We start from the raw sequence: 19088 nt of genomic DNA, 5'->3' as shown, positions 1-19088 counted from the left end.
GCAACCAAACCATTCATTTAAATCTATTATGCCTCTGAACCGCCAGCTTGGGTAACAAAAGATATCAACATGAGCCCATCCAATTGTTTTCCTATAACATAAACCAAAGTTTCATAAAACATAAGAATGGCCTCCGGCCGACTAAATAAGGAATCAAAAGTCTCTCTAATTTACACTACCACTATATCAAAAAAATATTTTCAAAATGGCCCTATGAGTGGCAATATACAGTGCAACAATACATAGTGCATAGGCCAGAGGCATTACTACTAAAGTAGCTCAAACCTCTGCGTTCCTTCCTGGTGACACACGCCTAGAACCTTCACCTAAAAACATTTTAAACCACGAGGTGAGACTAAAGTCCCAGTAACCAAGATTTCCAATTCAAAGTACGGATTAGTAGGTGCTCGTGAGGCATTAAGTGGGACAATTAACATGTAATCTCATAAACGTTATTTGCAAAACTCATGAAGTGCAACGATGCAACACATCAACCATACCCCTCACTTTAGGGGATTTTCAAGAGCCGTAACCGCCTATCCCTTACTATGGGAGATATAAGGAGCCAAAAAGCCTATCCCTTACTGTAGGGGACATAAAGAGCCAACCATCATGCATTAATGGAGGCCTTAACATGTGATAGTATCAACCATGTCTCTTACTATTTCCCAACACATGAATCATGCTAAAGCATTTTGCCAAAGATTAAGTCCACATCTTAAAAGTACTTCATTAGGTGGCATAACTTCCAAATTTCCCAAAACATTCAACATCAAACCAAAACCCTATAAAGCAAATTTTCCTTTTCAATATATAAAATACATTTAGATCATAAATTGTTACTTGGAGTGAGAAAATAACAAAACTACTCACAATATCATGATAGCATGTATAAAGGATTGAAAAGTGGTTACGCCTCGCTTGAGCAAGGATTAACAAACCACTAACAATGCCTTGTGCACCAACAAGACTTGTAACTACTCTACACAAGCACACAAACACACAACCACCATGTATTAGTTTTTAAACTAATAATGTGGCCAAAACAACACTTGAGAATACAAAATTCCTAGCCTCAACCAAAACTCTACCCAACTCCAAAAGGCCTAACCATCATAGCAACTCTCCAAAGTCATAAGAGTCCATTATAACATTACTTCCCTTCCAAGCATCAATTAGAATTCAAAACCTCAAAGATCCACTCTAGGAATTTCACTCCCAAATGTCCAAAGAGAATAAATCAAGTCCTAACAACATTCTAAACCAATTAAACATTCAATTTAACCCACATTATCATAGCCTAAATCACAAAACTCAAATTCAACCTCCGTATTATCATCCTCAACCATAAACCTCTATTTTTTTTTATAAACCCTAACTTTAAAACTTTAAAATCTCCAAGCCCAAGAAAACTACAGCAATTAAACACTTAGACTAACCCATAACAATCATTCAAACTCAAAATAATCGATCAAAAACCTCAATTCCAACAAAACCTAGAAAAGCTTTAGGGTTTCACTATAGAATCCTTAAAAATTCCAAGAGAAAAAGTAGATTAGATGTTAAAATCACTTACTTGAGGCAATGGACCCTTAGAAGCACTTCCTCTAAGCTAAAAATTTGAAACCCTAGCACAGCTCCAACTCCTACCTTAAGAAATTTAAATTTTCACGTATAAGACCCCCTTCTACTAATTTATACACGGGGACTTTCACCGCAGCAAATTAATTCCCAGAGGGATTTACTTGAACGAAAACCAAACTTTGGGGCAGCAAACTCCTATCTTCGCTGTAGCAAGAGGAAACTCTTGCTCATAGACAACCTTCACCGCAGGGAGACCTTCCTGAGAGAGAAACATCGCTCACTAGAACAACTTCACCACGACGTCCCTTTAACTTTGCCATGGCAAAAGCTTCCTGAGAAGAAACTCTCCCTAAACTCCTTAGTTTGTTGTGGCGAACAAATCCCAAGAGGAATTGTTCATCTAGTCCTCCAACTTACTTTAATCCTAAACCAAACAACAAGATTCAAGTTTAAACACTAACTATCCTCAAAAATCATAGTTAAAGGGCTACTAAAACTCAAAATAAAACTCAGGACATTACAATTCTCCCCAACTAAGGAATTTTGTCCCCAAAATTCAAGCAAGCACACAAGAAACCACATAAACAAACACCAAACACTTACTAAGAAAACAAAAGGGGGTACTTGCATTACATCTGCTCCTTCGTCTCCCAGGTGGCATCACCAGGACTCATCCCCTTTCATAAAACTTTCACCAGCTGAATGGTCTTATTCCTCAACTGTTTGTCCTTCACACCAAGAATTCTTTCTGATTCTGCCTAGTAAGTGAGATTGTCATGCAACTCCACCGCCTCAGGTTCTAGGATGTGAGATAGATCAGGGTAGTACTTCTTTAGTTGGGACACATGGAATACATTATGCACATTGGATAAGTACGGAGGTAAAGTAACCCGATAGGCTACTTCTCCGATTCCCTCCAAAATTTCAAAGGGCCCAAGGAATCTAGGAGATAACTTCTTTGCTTTAATGGACCTCCCAATACAGGTAGTAGGCGTGACCCTAAAAAACACATAGTCATCTTCTCCAAATTCCAACTGTCACCTCCTCTGATCAGTATAACTCTTTTGCTGACTTTGAGCTGTCAGTAATTTCTGCTTAATGATCTCGATTTTCTTCATGGTGGCATCCACTAACTATGGTCCTAACACCGTCCTTTCACTCAGTTTCGTCCAGCAAAGAGGTAATCGACACTTCCAGCTGTAGAGTGCTTTTAAGGGGCCCCTTGGATACTAAAGTGGTAACTACTATTATAGGCAAACTCGGCTAAGGGTAGGTGATCAATCCAGCTTCCCTTAAATTCGATGGCACAAGCCCTTAACATATCCTCCAATATCTGAATTGTTCGCTCTGTCTATCCATCAGTCTGCAGGTGGTATGTCGTGCTGAACTTCAACTCAGTACCCAAAGCCGTATTCACCGATTTCCAAAAGTTAGAAGTAAAGTGCGGATCTCGGTCTGAGACTACACTCAATATAACCCCATAAAGCCTGACAATCTTATCCACATACAACTTGGCCATCCTCTCCAAAGTATAATTGACGTTATATGGTAAAAAGTGAGCAGATTTCGTCAGTCTATCCACCACTACCCAAATAGGGTCATAACCATCAGGTGTCCTCGATAAACCTACAATAAAATCCATAGAGATGCTGTCCCACTTCCATTGAGGGATTTCTAACCTTGCAACAAACCTTCAGGCCTTTTATGCTCTATTTTGACTTTCTGACAAGTCAAACATTGAAGTACAAAGTTAGCTACCTCTTTCTTCATGTTGGGCCACAAATGCTACTGCTTCAGGTCATGGTACATCTTGGTTACACCAGAGTGGATGGCGTAACGTCTTCAATGAGCCACCTCTAGGATAGTTCACTTAATATTCTCATCATAGGGAACACAAATCCAGTTCTTATACTTAAGGATGCCCATATCTCCAAATTCATAGTCCTGCACTGGGCTATTTTCCAGTTCAACCCGAATCCTTACTAGCTAATCGTCTTCCTATTGAGTTGCTCGAAAGTCCTGATAGAATTCATAATCCCTAAGCACTGCACATAGAGTAGCCTATCCCGACGGCAAAATTGCAATATCTAATAATTCCTTAAGCAAGAACAGTTCCTTTAAACTCATATACGGAACACATGCACCACTTTTCTGCTCAAAGCATCTACTACCACATTAACCTTTCTAGGATGGTATTTAATTTTAAAATCATAGTCTTTCAAGAACTCTATCCAACGGTGCTGCTTGTTGTTCAACTCTTTTTGATCCACCAAGTACTTCAAACTTTTATAGTCGCAGAAAACTTCGAACTAGGAGCCATACAGATAATGCCTCCAAATCTTTAGTGCAAAAACCACTCCTGCTAGCGTATACCAGTACGTTATTGTTTTGCATTAGCACATAACCTAATCCCTTTAGTGATGTATCGGTGTATGGAACATACGGTACTTCGAGGGTTGGAAGAGTAAGCACTGGGGCCATAGTTAACCTGGTCTTCAACTCTTGCAATGTTGCTTCACATTTCTCTGTCCAAACAAATGGTTGATCCTTTTTGGTTAACTTAGTCTATGGCATAACAATTTAAGAAAAACCTTGAATAAACCTTCAATAGTAGCTAGCTAATCTTATAAAGCTCCGCACCTCAGTTACTAATCTAGGGACTTCCCACTTAAGTCATATGTCTACTTTGTCGAGATCCAATGCTACTCCCTGAGCCGACACCATATAACCTAAGAACTTCACTTTCTTTAGCCAAAACTCATACTTTGATAGTTTAGCATACAACTGATGGTCCCTTAAAATCTGTAGTGCGATGTGGAGATGCTCTCAATGTTCTTCTTCACTTTTAGAATAAATCAATATGTCGTCGATGAACACTACCACAAATCTGTCCAAATAGGGTTGAAAGATCTGATTCATCTAGTCCGTAAAGATGGCTATAGCATTTGTTAGTCCAAAAGGCATCACCAAAACTCATAGTGTCCATAACGAGTCCAAAAGGACATTTTTGGAATGTCCTCTGCTTACACCCTCGACTGATGGTATCCTGACCTCAGGTCAATCTTAGAGAAAACTGATGCTCTAACTAGTTGGTCCAACAAATCATCAACTCTAGACAACGGGTACTTGTTCTTGATCATAACCTTATTTAATTGCTGGTAGTCAATACACAGCCTCAAGTTACCATCTTTCTTTCTTACAAACAAAACTGGTGATCCCCACAGCAACACACTTGGTTGGATAAATCCCTTTTCCAAATTTTCAATTCTACCAATTCTGAAGGAGTCATTCTATATGGAGCCTTTGAAATTGGGATGGTTCCCGAGACTAAATCTATAGAGAACTCCACCTCCTGCTTTGGAGGTAATCTTGCAACCTCATCTAGAAACACCTCTGGGTATTACCTCACCATATCCTCTTGCTTCATCCCCACTAATCGAAAAGAAGACAATGAAAGCCTGACATCCCTTTTTCACTACCTTATCCACTTGGGCAACAGATAAAAGAACTGGACCACCAGACATCTCAACACATAGCATTGTCATATCCCAAGAATTTTCACCTGGTTATAGGGAATCAAAAATTGGGATGAGGGTCAATATAGGAGCTAGAAGGAAAAATGAAACAACCTTTTATGTGAAACCTCGATAAGGTCTGGGCTGGCTTTTGTAATGATTGGTCTAGGAAGAGCAAAACGGGAAAATTTGAGAAAAATTCTAGAAAATTCCTGAAAAATGGGAAAAGTGTAAATTGGAAGTTTTGGAAACTTGGTTGAGGCCCAAAGGGTAGAATTTCGGTGAACATGAATTATTATGGAATTTCCCGTAAACGGAAGTTTTTCAGGAAATTATTGGGAAATTGAAGGAAAATAATTATTTTAATTAGTTAGAGGCCTCAATAAATTTGGGAGATTGATGGATAAATCATATAAATTTTTTTTGGAATTTATAAAATTAGTTTTAGGCCTTAAAATTTCAGGAATCAATTTTAGGGAATTTATTTTCCCACAGTAACACCAATAAAGGCCTAATCAGAAAAAATTCAGAATAAATACCTAGAGGTGGCGAAAAATTCTGAAAATTTTCACATCATATTCTCATATTAAAAGGTGAATTATCATGAAGAGAAATAAATTTTTGGAGGCCTGAAAAAATTATGGAATGTTCTAGTTCTAGTGAACATTAACCGATAAAGTTTCAAATTGGTTTGGGATAATGATTTGGTTTGCAGGCCAGCTTTTTGGGCCAGCCTAAACCATTTGTGGGACCCACAATGGACTCATTAAAGGCCCAATTTCGTGCACCTTTCATGTCCTTCCATTTTTATTAAATAAAATGTGAAATTAAGAGATATTTTTGTGGAAAAATCTAAAGAAAAGCCACATGGAGTGATCTGAATATTTTGGACACTTGATGGCTGCCACATACACCTTATTAGGTGTCCACTTTTGTCAAATTAAAGGGGAAGGGGTAGACTTGAATTTTCCATATATACGTCCTTAGAAAATACAAAAAAATGTTAGAAAATTGAGAAAATAAGGGGAGACTCTATCACTATTCATCCAGCTCTATTTTTCAAAAATCTTAAGGTGTTTTAGGCAAGGAATAATCCAACTTACTTCAAGAAAACATTAAGGTATGTCTAAGCATCATTATCCCTAAGTTTTACATTGATTGGATTAAGATATTGGCTTGGAAAAATGCTGGAAATTCTGCCAAAATTTGGTTGGGATATGTGATGCTTAGAAAAGGATAGAAACCTTAATAATCAAGTGGAATAAGCAAGATTAAGTGATGTATGGATTGATTTTTGGATGAAATCAAGGTTAGGGTTTAAAGAGAAAATTTTGGCCAGCACTGTTCATGCAGGAGCTAATTATTTTTTCATTGATTTGATGATTCCAATGGCTTTAAAACATGTTTTTGTGTAGGGATATGTTGTTGGAAAGTGTTTAAAATCATTGGAATCAAAAACAGAATTTTTTAAAAATAAATACCCCCATTCTGCCAAGAGGAGTTCCTGGGGAAGGAGTGTGATTTTTAAAAATCTGATTACACCATTGGATTCCTCATGAAAAATTATGTAGGATTGAGTCATGAGATTATTAATTCTAAAGAAGGAATCAATTTGTTAAAAATCAAAGAAAAAGGGGGGAAAATTGTTAAGTTAATGTTAAAGTGTTGGAACCAAGTTGTTTTGTGATTAATATGGCCTATGTTTATGCTTGGTTTAATAGGAATTGAGATGAGGAATTAAAGAGAAGCATTGCTCATTGGAGGAATTAATTGGACAAGCTTTACAAAGGTAGCTTTGAATTATAATTTGATTGTTTATCTTGCTTATTTGTTGTGATTTGTTACTTGCTTGGATTGGAGAAACTACGTGGTGATTTGATTGTTTAATTGACATTGGTTATGCTCTAGCCAAATGCTTTGTGATATGTCAATGTGGATAACATAATGTTCCTCTCCTTGCATATTATTTGGTGTTAATTCCTATGAGTTGGGAATGGTTTGTATTGCATGACATGTCACAATTAAACTTGCATTGATTTACATGATAATTATAATTCATATGCTACTGAGATTTCTTTGAAATCTCATTCCTCCTATGTTATTTTATGCACTAATTAGGAAGTGGACCAAGTATAGAGCAAGGAAAGAAGTTGATCTTAGGATAAAGGAGTTTTATGAACATTGTATTATGGTGAATTGTTATGCAATGTGTAATGAACTTTATGTTATGGTTGTATTAAGTTATGGATGATATTTTGATGTAAATCATATTGTTATTCCATGTTCCTATGTTAGAATTATACTTGAGGCATTGTGGAAGGAATGTGGTTGAAGGAAAAAGAGGAAATAAATCAAGAAAATGGTAATTAGGGGATAGAAATTCTATAAAAAGTGTCAAAATTGTGGCACATAAAATAATGCGCAATTGTTAGAGTTTGAGCATAAAAGTTTACAGGAAAATAGATCTCATTTTTAGCTTTAAAATAAGTGGTAATTTATTAAATTTGGAATTTTGTGCTAAGAGTTATGCCCTTCCAAAGTTGGGCAAAAATACTGGAAATTCAAAAATTTACCAAATGAATAGTGCACCTTGACAAATTTCCTGGAATTATTATGGATGGATTTGGACCTAGGGATTATTTTTCCTCCATAGAACTCTTCATAAGCTTTGTGTGAAAATTGGAACCACATTGTTTTGAGTTTTCTAGAATTAGTTATGAATTTTTAAAGTTAGCCTATTTGCCGATGAACAGTGTACGGACAGGATGAACAGTGAATCCTAAATTTTAAATTTTTCAACCAGACGTGTTACAAAATGACTTATACTAGTTCTAATTGATGTATAATGGGTTATAAAGAGAGGTGTGACACTTTTTGCTGTTTACTGGTAAATTGTAGATTTTTAGTCCAACTTTGAGCAATCATAAAGTTGAATCTATGGACTTATTTTGTGAATCGCTTGAACCACAACGCTTCCAAACGAGTACTCTGAGGGGTTAAAGGTAGGATGTTTCATAGCACACCTACTGGAATCATCACTAACCTCCTTTTACAATTGAGAATTGCACCATTGTCCATTAACCAATTCATGCCAATAATCACATCAATACCTTTTAAAGGTAGACAAAACAAATCTATGTTAGATCTTGATTTTCAAATTGAATTGCAAGCCTTAGGCACGCTTTTGTAGTTACGACAGTGACTCCCACAGTAGTAGATACTCTCAAATCATACAGTGCCTCAACCATAGGCAATTTCAACTTCTATACACAATCTATAGAAATAAAGGAATGTGTAGCACCCGAGTCAAATAAAGCAGAAATAACATGTTCCTAGAGTAGAATGTTACCTCAAATCAAGTTTGTGTATGCAGAAGCCTCTTCATTGGTCATGGCGTAAACGAGTCCTGGAACAGTAGAATGACCAACTAGAGGTATTGGCTAGCTCTCTGGATAGTTTCTGGCAATATGTGCCCATCTGTGGCACCGGAAGCACTCCCAGCACTACCCCACGTGCCTACCCCTGTATTTGGGGCATGATCCAGTAACACTTGGGGTGGTCACTAAAGAATCCTAACAGGTGCTCTGTCCCCCACTAGCCTGATTATTCTGATTCTGACGCCTCTGCATAAAACCCCTCCGGGCATTTGATCTCTGATTCTGTCCTTGATTCTTGTTCCTTCTTGAGTTTCCCAAGCTACCTGAGCTAAACTAATGTCTTTTTCCCACTCCTCTAGTGGGTTCAGGATAACGGGTAGCTCTAGCTTGGTTTTCAGCCCTCCTTTCCTCTACCACCTCTCTAGTCTATCCAGCTATAATTCGCAACTTCACACACATCTCTTTAAAAGTATTGACTTCCAATAGGGCTAATTGCTGTTTCAGCTTTGGCCTTGTGTAGTTCATCAACTGTTGAGCTAGCCAGAATGAATGATCTCTTGTCCGCCTGGGCACATACTTTGCCATATCAATAAACCTCGTGATAAACTGATCCTCATGCATCTCTTCCTGTTTCAAGGAGTAAAACAAGAATTGCTTTTCCATCCGCAACTCCTTTAGAAAGAAGTGATCATAGAACATCTGCTTGAAGGTATCCCAATCTAACTGAGATATATCAAAAGGTCTTGTACTATCCCACCAATGCCTTGCTTGCTCTATAAGATAGGTTACCTCTACTTGTACCATGAGTGGAGAAAGACAAGGAATGACAGTAAAAATGGTCTCCATCTGCTTGATCTATTTCTCTGTATTTGATGATTCTAAAGTTTCCTCGAATTTTAGAGGATCATGACGATGCACCTCTCTCCATGCCTTGGTGATGTCATTTAGTAGTGGAGGGCATATCACTCCCTTTGAAGTATCTCCTCCTTATAAGGTATGTCTCCAACTCGGTCACCACCTCTAAGCCCCTTTTCGCCTTCTCTTGGTCCTCTTTCACCGTGTGCCTCTATAGTCACATCATTTCCTTGGTCCTCCTTATTGACTGACTCTTATTGATTCCTCATGAAGTCCTCTTCAAACTTTCCTAATCTTTCATCTACGACCGCCGTCATCATCTCTCTCATTTGCCTCAAAAAGGCCTCATTTTCTTGAGGCGGCTTGCTACCACCTAGGTTCGTCTAGCGTGTCCTTACCATTCTTCCTCTTCCCAACTAAGGATGGAAGCCCTCATTAGTACAGGAAAGAAAGAAAACACAAATAAACAAGGAAGGTATGTATGAAGTATATATATTGCCACTAGAAGAACAAAATGATTGAAAAGAGTTAATATGAGCAAAAGTGGAAAGGACTTTTTTTAGTACCAATTTGTAAACTTCCCTCTCAAATACGTGTATAAAACTCGTCATAAAACCACTATTATGGTAGAAAAGGAAAACCATCCTAAAAAAATACCATAGTAGAAAAGAAATTCACATACATTTGAAACTGACATCAAAACCTGTAGGCTGAAACCCAAAAATCTATTGCATGCAACCAAACCATTCATTTGAATCTATTGGGCCTTCGAGCCTCCGGCTTAGGTAACAAAAGATATGAAACATGAGCCCATCCAATTGTTTTCCAATAACATAAACCAAAGTTTCATAAAAGATAAGAAATGAGCTCTGGCCAACCAAATAAGGAATCAAAAGTGTCTCCAGTTTACATTACTACTATATCAAAAAAAACATTTTCCAAATGGCCCTATGAGTAGCGATATATAGTCCAACAATACATAGTGCACATGCCAGAGGAATTACTGCTAAAGTACCTTAAGCCTCTGCATCCCTTCTTGGCGGTGTATGCCTATAACCTTTACCTGAAAACATTTTAAACCATAAGGTAAGACTAAAGTCCCAATAACTAAGATTTCCAATTCAAAGTACAGACTAGTAGGTACTTGTGAGGTGTTAAGTGGGGCAATTAACATGTAATCTCATAAACGTCAGCCACAAAACTCATGCAAGTGCAATGATGTAACCCATCAACCATATCCCTCACTTTGGGAGATTTTCAAGAGCCGCAAACAGCCTATCCCTCACTATAGGGGACATAAGGAGGCAAAAGGCCTATCCCTCACTATGGGAGACGTAAAAAACCAACCATCATGCATTAGTAGAGGCTTTACCACATGGTAGTATTAACCATGTCTCTTACCATTTCCCAACACATGAATCATGCTAAAGCATTTTACCAAAGAGTAAGTCCACATCTTAAAAGTACTTAAATAGGTGGCATAACTTCCAAATTTCCCAAAACATTCAACATCAAACAAAACCCCATAAGATAAATTTTTCTTTTTAATGTATAAAATACATTTAGATGATAAATTGTTACTCAGAGTGAGAAAATAACAAAACTACTCATAATACCATGATAGCATGTATAAAGGATTGGAAAATGGTTACCTCTTACCTAAGCAAGGATTAACAAACCACCTGCCCCATGCACTTTGCCAATACTGTTGGCACACGTACAGTTTATGACAAGCTCTGTTAGAATTTGATAGGATGAAAAATACACTTGCGTGTACTACATGTGTTTGAATAAGACGACAATCCATGAAAAGCATTTATAATCAAACTGATTTATGTTTAGAATATTGCAAATTTGATAGAGCACACTCTCTAATGTGGAGTTCCAACTACAATGAGTCAAAAACCCACTGGTAGAGCAGTGTCTCAAAATTTCGATTTGTGGGGCCTTTGGTTCTTTCAATGAACCCTTTTGGCATATGGTCAAGAGGGTTCTCATTTTGTGAATTTAAATAAGCCGAACTAGTAGACCCGCTTGGAGCCCTCACAACCCACAAAAACTTGTGGCCACTCATTTCTAACCCGAAGGCTAGCTCGGGAAGCTGGTCATGTGTTAGTGTTCCTCCACTCCCAAAAGAGACATGCAAAACAGAGTTCTTCTGCTGATAGTCTAACCATTTTAAACACTTTGAGGTTGACTCGTTTATGGTAATTGACTCAGTCTTCCAAATGGGCCCCACTGGATAAATGGGAGGTTATTTATGATTACTTTCTTGTAGTGATGTTATTGCCCCTTGTTCCAGATCTAGGAAGCTATTCACTATCATACCATCTGCTAAATGCAATCGCTTACATTTATAAAGAGCTGTTTTGTAGGATTCACTTGATCTTTCTTGAACTGTGTCGAACAGATCCTTACCATTTAATGGTACGCAACCTGAATGAAGTAATTATTAGCTCTTTAACATTCCTTTTACATTTTTCATTCACCCAACCAATTCACAGAACTAAAGTTCACAAGAATCAAAGAGGCAAAAGGAAAAAAAGAAATTAAACAAGAACAAGAAGATTGGTAACCTGGAAGTTTCAAAGGTTGTGATAAGTCTCGAAATCCAGCAGAAACCATCTCTTGATCCTCATCAAGTTCGGGAAACTTGATGCAGAAACACAAGGAAGTAACAGACATGGGAAAGTAAACGTATGATTTGAGGTTGAACTGCTTTGCAATCTCTAAGGCATCCACTGAGAATACATTGGCAATGAGAGCAACAAGCTGAGCATGGAAACTCAATGAGCTCAAAGCTTGACAAAGTGACAGAAGAGCGAGTTTTACAGTCATGCATTTTTGTTGGTGGGTGCAGGGTGTTTCGAGGGATGTCGTTTTGGTCGACATGTTCAAGAATAGTGAAGTCTATGCGCGGTGGAAGAGATTGGAGGATGGAAAGTGCAGATGGGAGGGAGGACCGAGTGTGGGGACAAGGAAAGTGAAGTGGAAATGAGGGAGGTGAACAACGAGTCGTTTTGCAAACTCAGTCAGAGGTATTAAATGACTAAACCCTGGACATGGAACCATGATGATGCAAGGATTTCTTTTCTCCATGGAAAGTTGACAGTTCGGTAGCTTGATAGGTACTTGGGAAGGAAACAAATGCAAGAAAAAGTGAAAGTAGAAAATACTTCATTCCTATATATACGTATACATACATATATATATATATATATACACGTTTGTAAATCATAATCTAACACGTATCCCACGATACCTGCAAGTCTATCTAACTGTCATGGCTTACCTCAAAATCAAACCCCTATCTGACAAACTTAATATATGAAGCTTATTAGCTGAAAATAGTTAATAAGCAGCTCACTTAAAAGAAATAATGTACACTGGAATCATACAAAATGAGGGTCAAAAAATAGCGGTCAAATCATTAAATTAAATCAGTTTTAATTTTAATGTCGGCTTCGTCGTTTGCTCGAAGTCTTAAATGCCGTAGATCTATCTATAGATACATAGGAATAGGTTATTGTGGTCTTTTAATTAACGCGCTCCCTCTTGCGCTTATTATAGAAGCCCTTCTAAAAGAAATTCTTGATCATTTTTACATAAGACCTTTTAATAGTTTGAACGAGTATTAAATAATTTTTTTATATGCTTGTATTTAACATGGGTATAGTGGAGAATAAAAATTAATCTAATACAATTAATGAGAGTAATATTGAAAATTACTTAAATTTTATGACAAATTTAATACTTTTAATTAGTTTTGTTAGTATAAGTGAATTAATTTGCTGATTTCTTATAATAAGGACTAGAGGGAGGACCACTCTACTCCCATAGACATAACTCATTAGTATCTCATTCTTGTTAATAACGCATTAAATTGATACAATTTTCACACACTTAGCCTCCATTAAAGAAAAATGGTGTTGAAAAAATGCGTTGTACATTTTCTCTAACCTATTTTCTTTATTGTATTTAATAGGACTGAATTTGAAAAAAGATCATTAATTACCCTACAAGAGACTTATAGTTAGGAACAATTTTTTTCCTACAAATGACTTGTATATAGGAACAAATTTAGTGGTATGTAAGTCACTTGTACCCCATTCTCCCATACAATGGAATGTATTAAATTGATAAAATTTTCCACATTGTCCGCATTAAAGATAGGGTATAAAATATATGCTGTACATTTTCTCTCACATATTTTTTTATTGTATTGAATAAAGGTGAAATTGGAAAAAAAAAGTGATTAATTACCGAACAAATGACTTATTTAGGAATAAACATTTCTCCTACAAGTGACTTACACACAGAGTGGTAGATATAGATGCATACTAGTCAGTTTAAGTTTAATTGTTAATGATTTTTTTTAATTAGTCAACTATATGTAATCTTTTAAGGTCTTATGTATAATTTTTTATTCACTAATGGGGGAAAAAATTGAAGCTGACCATTTCGCTTGAAAATAATATAGAAGTAGAAATCCAACTTAACTCTAAACATTTTTTAATATACGTGAATTTTTTTTTTCAGGAGAGATTTGTGAAAATATTGAAGTATATATGAAAAAAATTATTTAAGAATTATAATTTTAAAATTTTTATGTATATTATATAATTTAAAATTTAAAAGTGATTATACATAATTTAAAAATGGAAATTGAAAATTTCAAATATAACTTTGTTTAATTTTGTGCTGAATTTATTAAATGTCATACGTAGACATCCACACACATTAAAGTACAAGTTTTAATTATAGATCTCTTTAACATCTAAACAATAGATCTCTTTAATTTGAAATCCTCAAATGCTTGAATCTCCTCAAGCGTATTTTCTTGGATGAAGACAAATGAAATACTGTTGGCACGCGTACAGTTTATGACAAGCTCTGTTTGAATTTGATAGGATGAAAAATATACTTGAGCGTGGATGTTTGAATAAGATGAAAATCCACGAAAAACATTTATAATCAAACTGATTTATGTTTAAAATATTGCAAATTTGATAGATTCTTTATGCTAATCAACCAAGGAGGGTACCATCTGTTACTCAGATTATTTTTAAATTTTTTAATGTTAATCTCTTTAATTTTACCTCGACTGTAATAGTGCTCAAACATGTGTTCTTTTGATTTTGAATGTATAATAAAGAAATTATGTGCTCATGCTTATGCGAAGGGTGCCTAGGGACCATACATACACACACACACTACCCTCGATACTTAATATAATCGTTAGTTGGAGATTAGATCTAGTATTAAATATAATATCTCAATTTACTTCATTTTCCAAATTTATAATTCATTGTCTAAAGTATCATTATTAATTACACATTGAAATATGACATGTCTTGCTTGGGGTCAAATTCAAAATTAAAACCAAGGATTGTACTATAGGCACAACTTCAAGTTGTTTCACTTGTTGGAGCCTTAATTATTGATCCTAAGTTAACTAAATGCCATGAAAATACAAATTGACTAAGGAAAAGTTGGGGGTTTTCATTAAAACTATTAATTGAAATAGAATGCAATGTAAATATATTTTGGATTTTTGGGAAATTAGGATGGAATGGATGGGAAACAAGTGTTGAAACATGTGATAGAACCTCTTGAAAATGGACCTTTGGCAATCATAGTTTAAAATGATTTTGGAAGTAAAAATCACCAAGTTTTCTAAAGGAAAAACCTTAAAGAACCTTTTAAATCTAGGATCTTAATCAATAGCCACTCATCTCATAAGATCCTATTAAGCTCGCTTAGTGAGTGTATTAGGATTAATTAATGCGCTTGGTTCAATACAAGCCCAGATTAACTCAACAATCAAACAATACCATGAAAAAAAGAGGGTTTCAAAAGAGTTGCATAGAAACATATATGTAACCACATATATTGAAGTTCAAATTGAACATTAATTAATCCAATACACAAGATAATCATTCAAAATTGATTACAACTATAATCAAAATAGTTCATCCCCAATTTACAAATCCTAAGACCTAGGAATTCATAAATAAACAACTAGAACTATGGATAAAGCTAACTCCCCTTTAAAGCTCTTGGAACTCATGCCAATCGACCCATCTTCAAGAGAGCAGACACTTAGCCATGTATTGGAACAAGAAGCACCACAACCAGTAGTAATTTCGGGCTACCCATGGTGGAAAATGAAGGAGAAATGGAAAAAGATGGAGATTTTGTGAAGGAGAGTGAAGAGGACGAGAGAAAATGAATGGGAGAGGTTGTGTATAAGTGAATGTGGCTAGGTTTTTGAAAAATTCCTTATTCTTCAGGTGTTCTGGCCGGGTCTAGGTTGGATTTTGAGTGGATAAACCGTTTAGAGTCAGATCTTATAAGTAAAATGCACAGGTTCAAAAACATGCCAGGCGCCACAGCGGATTTGTCTATCTGCCACGGCGGATTTTACAAAATCATATTTCCTCCATTTAGTGCTGTGTTGTTCTTTATTCTTTGATCTTGGCTCCATTTTTCTTGTGTCATGCAATCAAAATCAGTCTAAATAAAGTACCAATTGTCCTAGAAATTAATTAATAATAATTAATCACTAATTATGACAATTTTGACCCAAAAGACATTACTCTATGCAAAGGCATCTAAACTATATCATACACAAATATGCACAATTATGCTCATAATAACCCATAATAACCCATGAAATGATATAATACAATATATAATAAATGGGTTAGATCAACTCCTGCACACTTAAACCTTTTTACTCCTGGACAAAGAGAAAGACAATAAAATCAAGAATAGTATTAAGACAAATGAGAATCCATACATATTTCAAATGAACGGTCATAATCCCATTAATCAAATCTCTTAAGAAAGCAAAGTAGTGGTAAAGACAATGCAAAGAAATTAACATAGAATACAATTGAGATAATGTGGATGAGCAAAAGAGAGAGTTCTCAAAGGATTGAACTGCTTCACTCAACTTACCAAATTGGGGTTAATTTCTCTCAAATCCACTCAGTCAACATCTTACCATAGGCTTGTTGAAGTTCTAAAATCTCCACTACACATGCTAAGATGTAGTGAGTCAAGAGGGATTTAAAGGGTGAAGTGATGGATAAAAGGCCTAAATGGGATGAACGTAGAATGAAATAAATGACAAAGCACCAAGCATTCAAAGATGATTTTCAAACTAACACTTAATTTCTCTTCAATCATAAACTTTGATCTTCAAAACTACCAATGAATTGCCTTATTTCAAAATTTTATTCCTTGGTATCATTTTTATTTCTAGCCTTCTTCTTCTTCTTCTTGGCTTTTCTCAACATTTTCATCTTTTTCTTTGCCCTTTTTTTATTTCTTTTCTCTCTCTTTTTTTTCCCAATAAACTTTGGCAATTCTAAACCCATGTAGAAAAAAAATATCAACTTCACACATGTACTAGTAAGGTGTTGTTAGAAACTTAAATATATACTATGCATGCTTGGAACTTTGAGAAAAGAAGAAGGCTCAAGTGGTTAGCAATGGATATTAATATTATGGGTTTGTGTTTGGGATGTAGGCTATAACAATGCATACAAAGCCTCAACTAAGAACCAAAACAAGTTCTGGAGGATAATCGAACTAAGTGGATGACTCTGTAAGAAAAGAAATTAAGGCTCAAATCAACCTCCCAACAAGGGTTAAAACTGTCACATCCCAAAAATTTTCATTTAGCGATAAAGGATCAAAACTTGGGATGAGGGTCAATGTAGGAACTAGACAAGGAGATGAAACAACTTTTGATATGAAACCCCGATGAGGTCCAGACTGACATTTTCATAATCATCGGCCTAGGAAGGGCAACATAGAAAAATTTGAGAAAAATTCCAGAAAATCCCTGAAAAATGGGAAAAGTGTAGAGTAGAGGTTTTGAAAACTTGGTTGAGGCCCAAAAGGTAGAATTTTGGTAAAAATAAATTATTACGGAATTTCCTGTAGATAGAGGTCTTTCGAGAAATTATTAGCAAAATGAAGGAAAATAATTATTTAAATTAGCTAGAAGCCTCAATAAATTTGGGAGATTGATGGAAAATTCATATAAATGTTTATTTGAGTTTATAAAATTAGTTTTAGGCCTTGAAAACTTAGGAATTAATTTTAGGGAATTTATTTTCCCACAGTGACACTGATAGATGCCTAATCAGAGAAAATTCAAAATAAATGCCTAGAGGTGGTGAAAAATTCTGAAAATTTTTATATCATATTCTCATATTAAAAGGTAAATTATCATGAAGAGAAATAAATTTTGGGAGGTCTGAAAAAATTGTGGAATGTTACTAGTGAATAGTAACTGATAAAGTTTCTAATTGGTTTGAGATAGTGATTTAGTTTGTGGGCCATCTTTTTAGGCCAGACCAAATCATTTGTGGGGCCCAAAATGGACCCATCAAAGGCCCAATTTTGTGCACTTTCCAGATTCCTTTATTTTTATTAAATAAAAAGTGAAAGTCAAGAGAAAATGCTTGGAAAAATCTAGTGCAAGGCCACATGTTCAAATATGATCATTCCCACACTTGATGGCTGCCACGTACAGTCTTGAGGTGTCCCTTAATTCAGCCAAATCATGAGGGAGAGGGCATATGGATCTTTTCTATAAATACCCCCTAGAAAATAAATGAAAAATGTTGGAAAATTGGGAAAAAGAAGAGGAGACTCTACCACTGTTCATCCAGCACCCTTGCATGAAAATTCTAAGGTGTTTTAGGCAATTAATCATCCAACTTACTTCAAGAAAACACTAAGGTATGTCTAAGCATCAATATCCCTAGATTTTGGCTTGGAAAAATGCTGAAAATTTTGTCAAAATTCGGTTGGGATGTGTGATGCTTAGGAAAGGTAGAAACCTTCATAATCAAGTGGAATAAGTAAGATTAAGTGATGTATGGATTGATGGATGAAATCAAGGTTAGGGTTTAAGAGGAGAATTTCGGCCAGTACTGTTCATGCAAGAGCTGATTGATGTTGCTTGATTTGATGATTCCAATGGCTTTAAAACATGTTTTTGTATAGGTATATGTTATTGGAAAGTGTTTAAAATCATTGGAATTAAAAATAGAATTTTTGGAAAATAAATACCCCCTATTCGGCCAAGAGGAGTTCATGGGGAAGGAATGTGATTTTCAAAAAATCTGATTTCACCATTGGATTCCTCATGAAAAATTGTGTAGGATTAAGTCATGAGATGGTTGATTCTAAAGAAGGAATCAATTTGTTAAAAATCAAAGAAAAATGAGGGAAATTGTTGAGTTAATGTTTAAGTATTGGAATTAAGTTGTTTTGTGATTAATATGGCCTATGATTATACTTGGTTTAATAGGCATTGAGAGGAGGAATTAAGGAGAAACATTGCTCCTTGGAGGAATTAATTGGACAAGCTTTGCAAAGATAGCTTTGAATTATAATTTGATTGTTTATCTTGCTTGTTTGTTGTGATTGTTGTTATTTGGATTGGAGGAATTTTGTGGTGACCTTAATTGTTTGATTGACATTGGTTATGCTTTGGCTAAATGCTTGTGGTATGTCAATTTGGATAATATGATGTTCCTCTCCTTGCATGATATTTGGTGTGAATTCCTATGAGTTGGGAATGGTCTGGATTGCATGACATTTCACAATTAAATTTGCATTGATTTACATGATAATTATAATTCATATGCTATTAAGATTTCTTTGAAATCTCATTCCTCATATGTTATTTTATGCCCTAATTAGGAAGTAGACCAAGCATGGAGCAAGGTAG

General features: G+C 35.6%; 1 protein-coding gene across 1 annotated transcript in view; it reads right to left on the bottom strand.

The window, feature by feature from the left end:
- Positions 1–12169, bottom strand: part of LOC114754243 (hydroquinone glucosyltransferase-like) — a 43869-nt gene extending 31700 nt beyond the window's left edge. The window contains exon 1 of the mRNA XM_028943032.1: positions 11908–12169. Within this exon, the coding sequence (XP_028798865.1) occupies positions 11908–12169 (262 nt within the window). The remainder of the gene's footprint in view (positions 1–11907) is intronic.
- Positions 12170–19088: the final 6919 nt, after the last annotated feature.

This window comes from Neltuma alba, unplaced genomic scaffold, assembly GCF_004799145.2.
Source record: "Neltuma alba isolate B1F8T4 unplaced genomic scaffold, ASM479914v2 tig00010124_pilon, whole genome shotgun sequence".
In the NCBI taxonomy this organism is placed as follows: Eukaryota; Viridiplantae; Streptophyta; class Magnoliopsida; order Fabales; family Fabaceae; genus Neltuma; species Neltuma alba.
The sequence above is the reverse complement of the archived record's forward strand: the minus strand, read 5'-3'. Positions and strand labels throughout refer to the sequence as shown.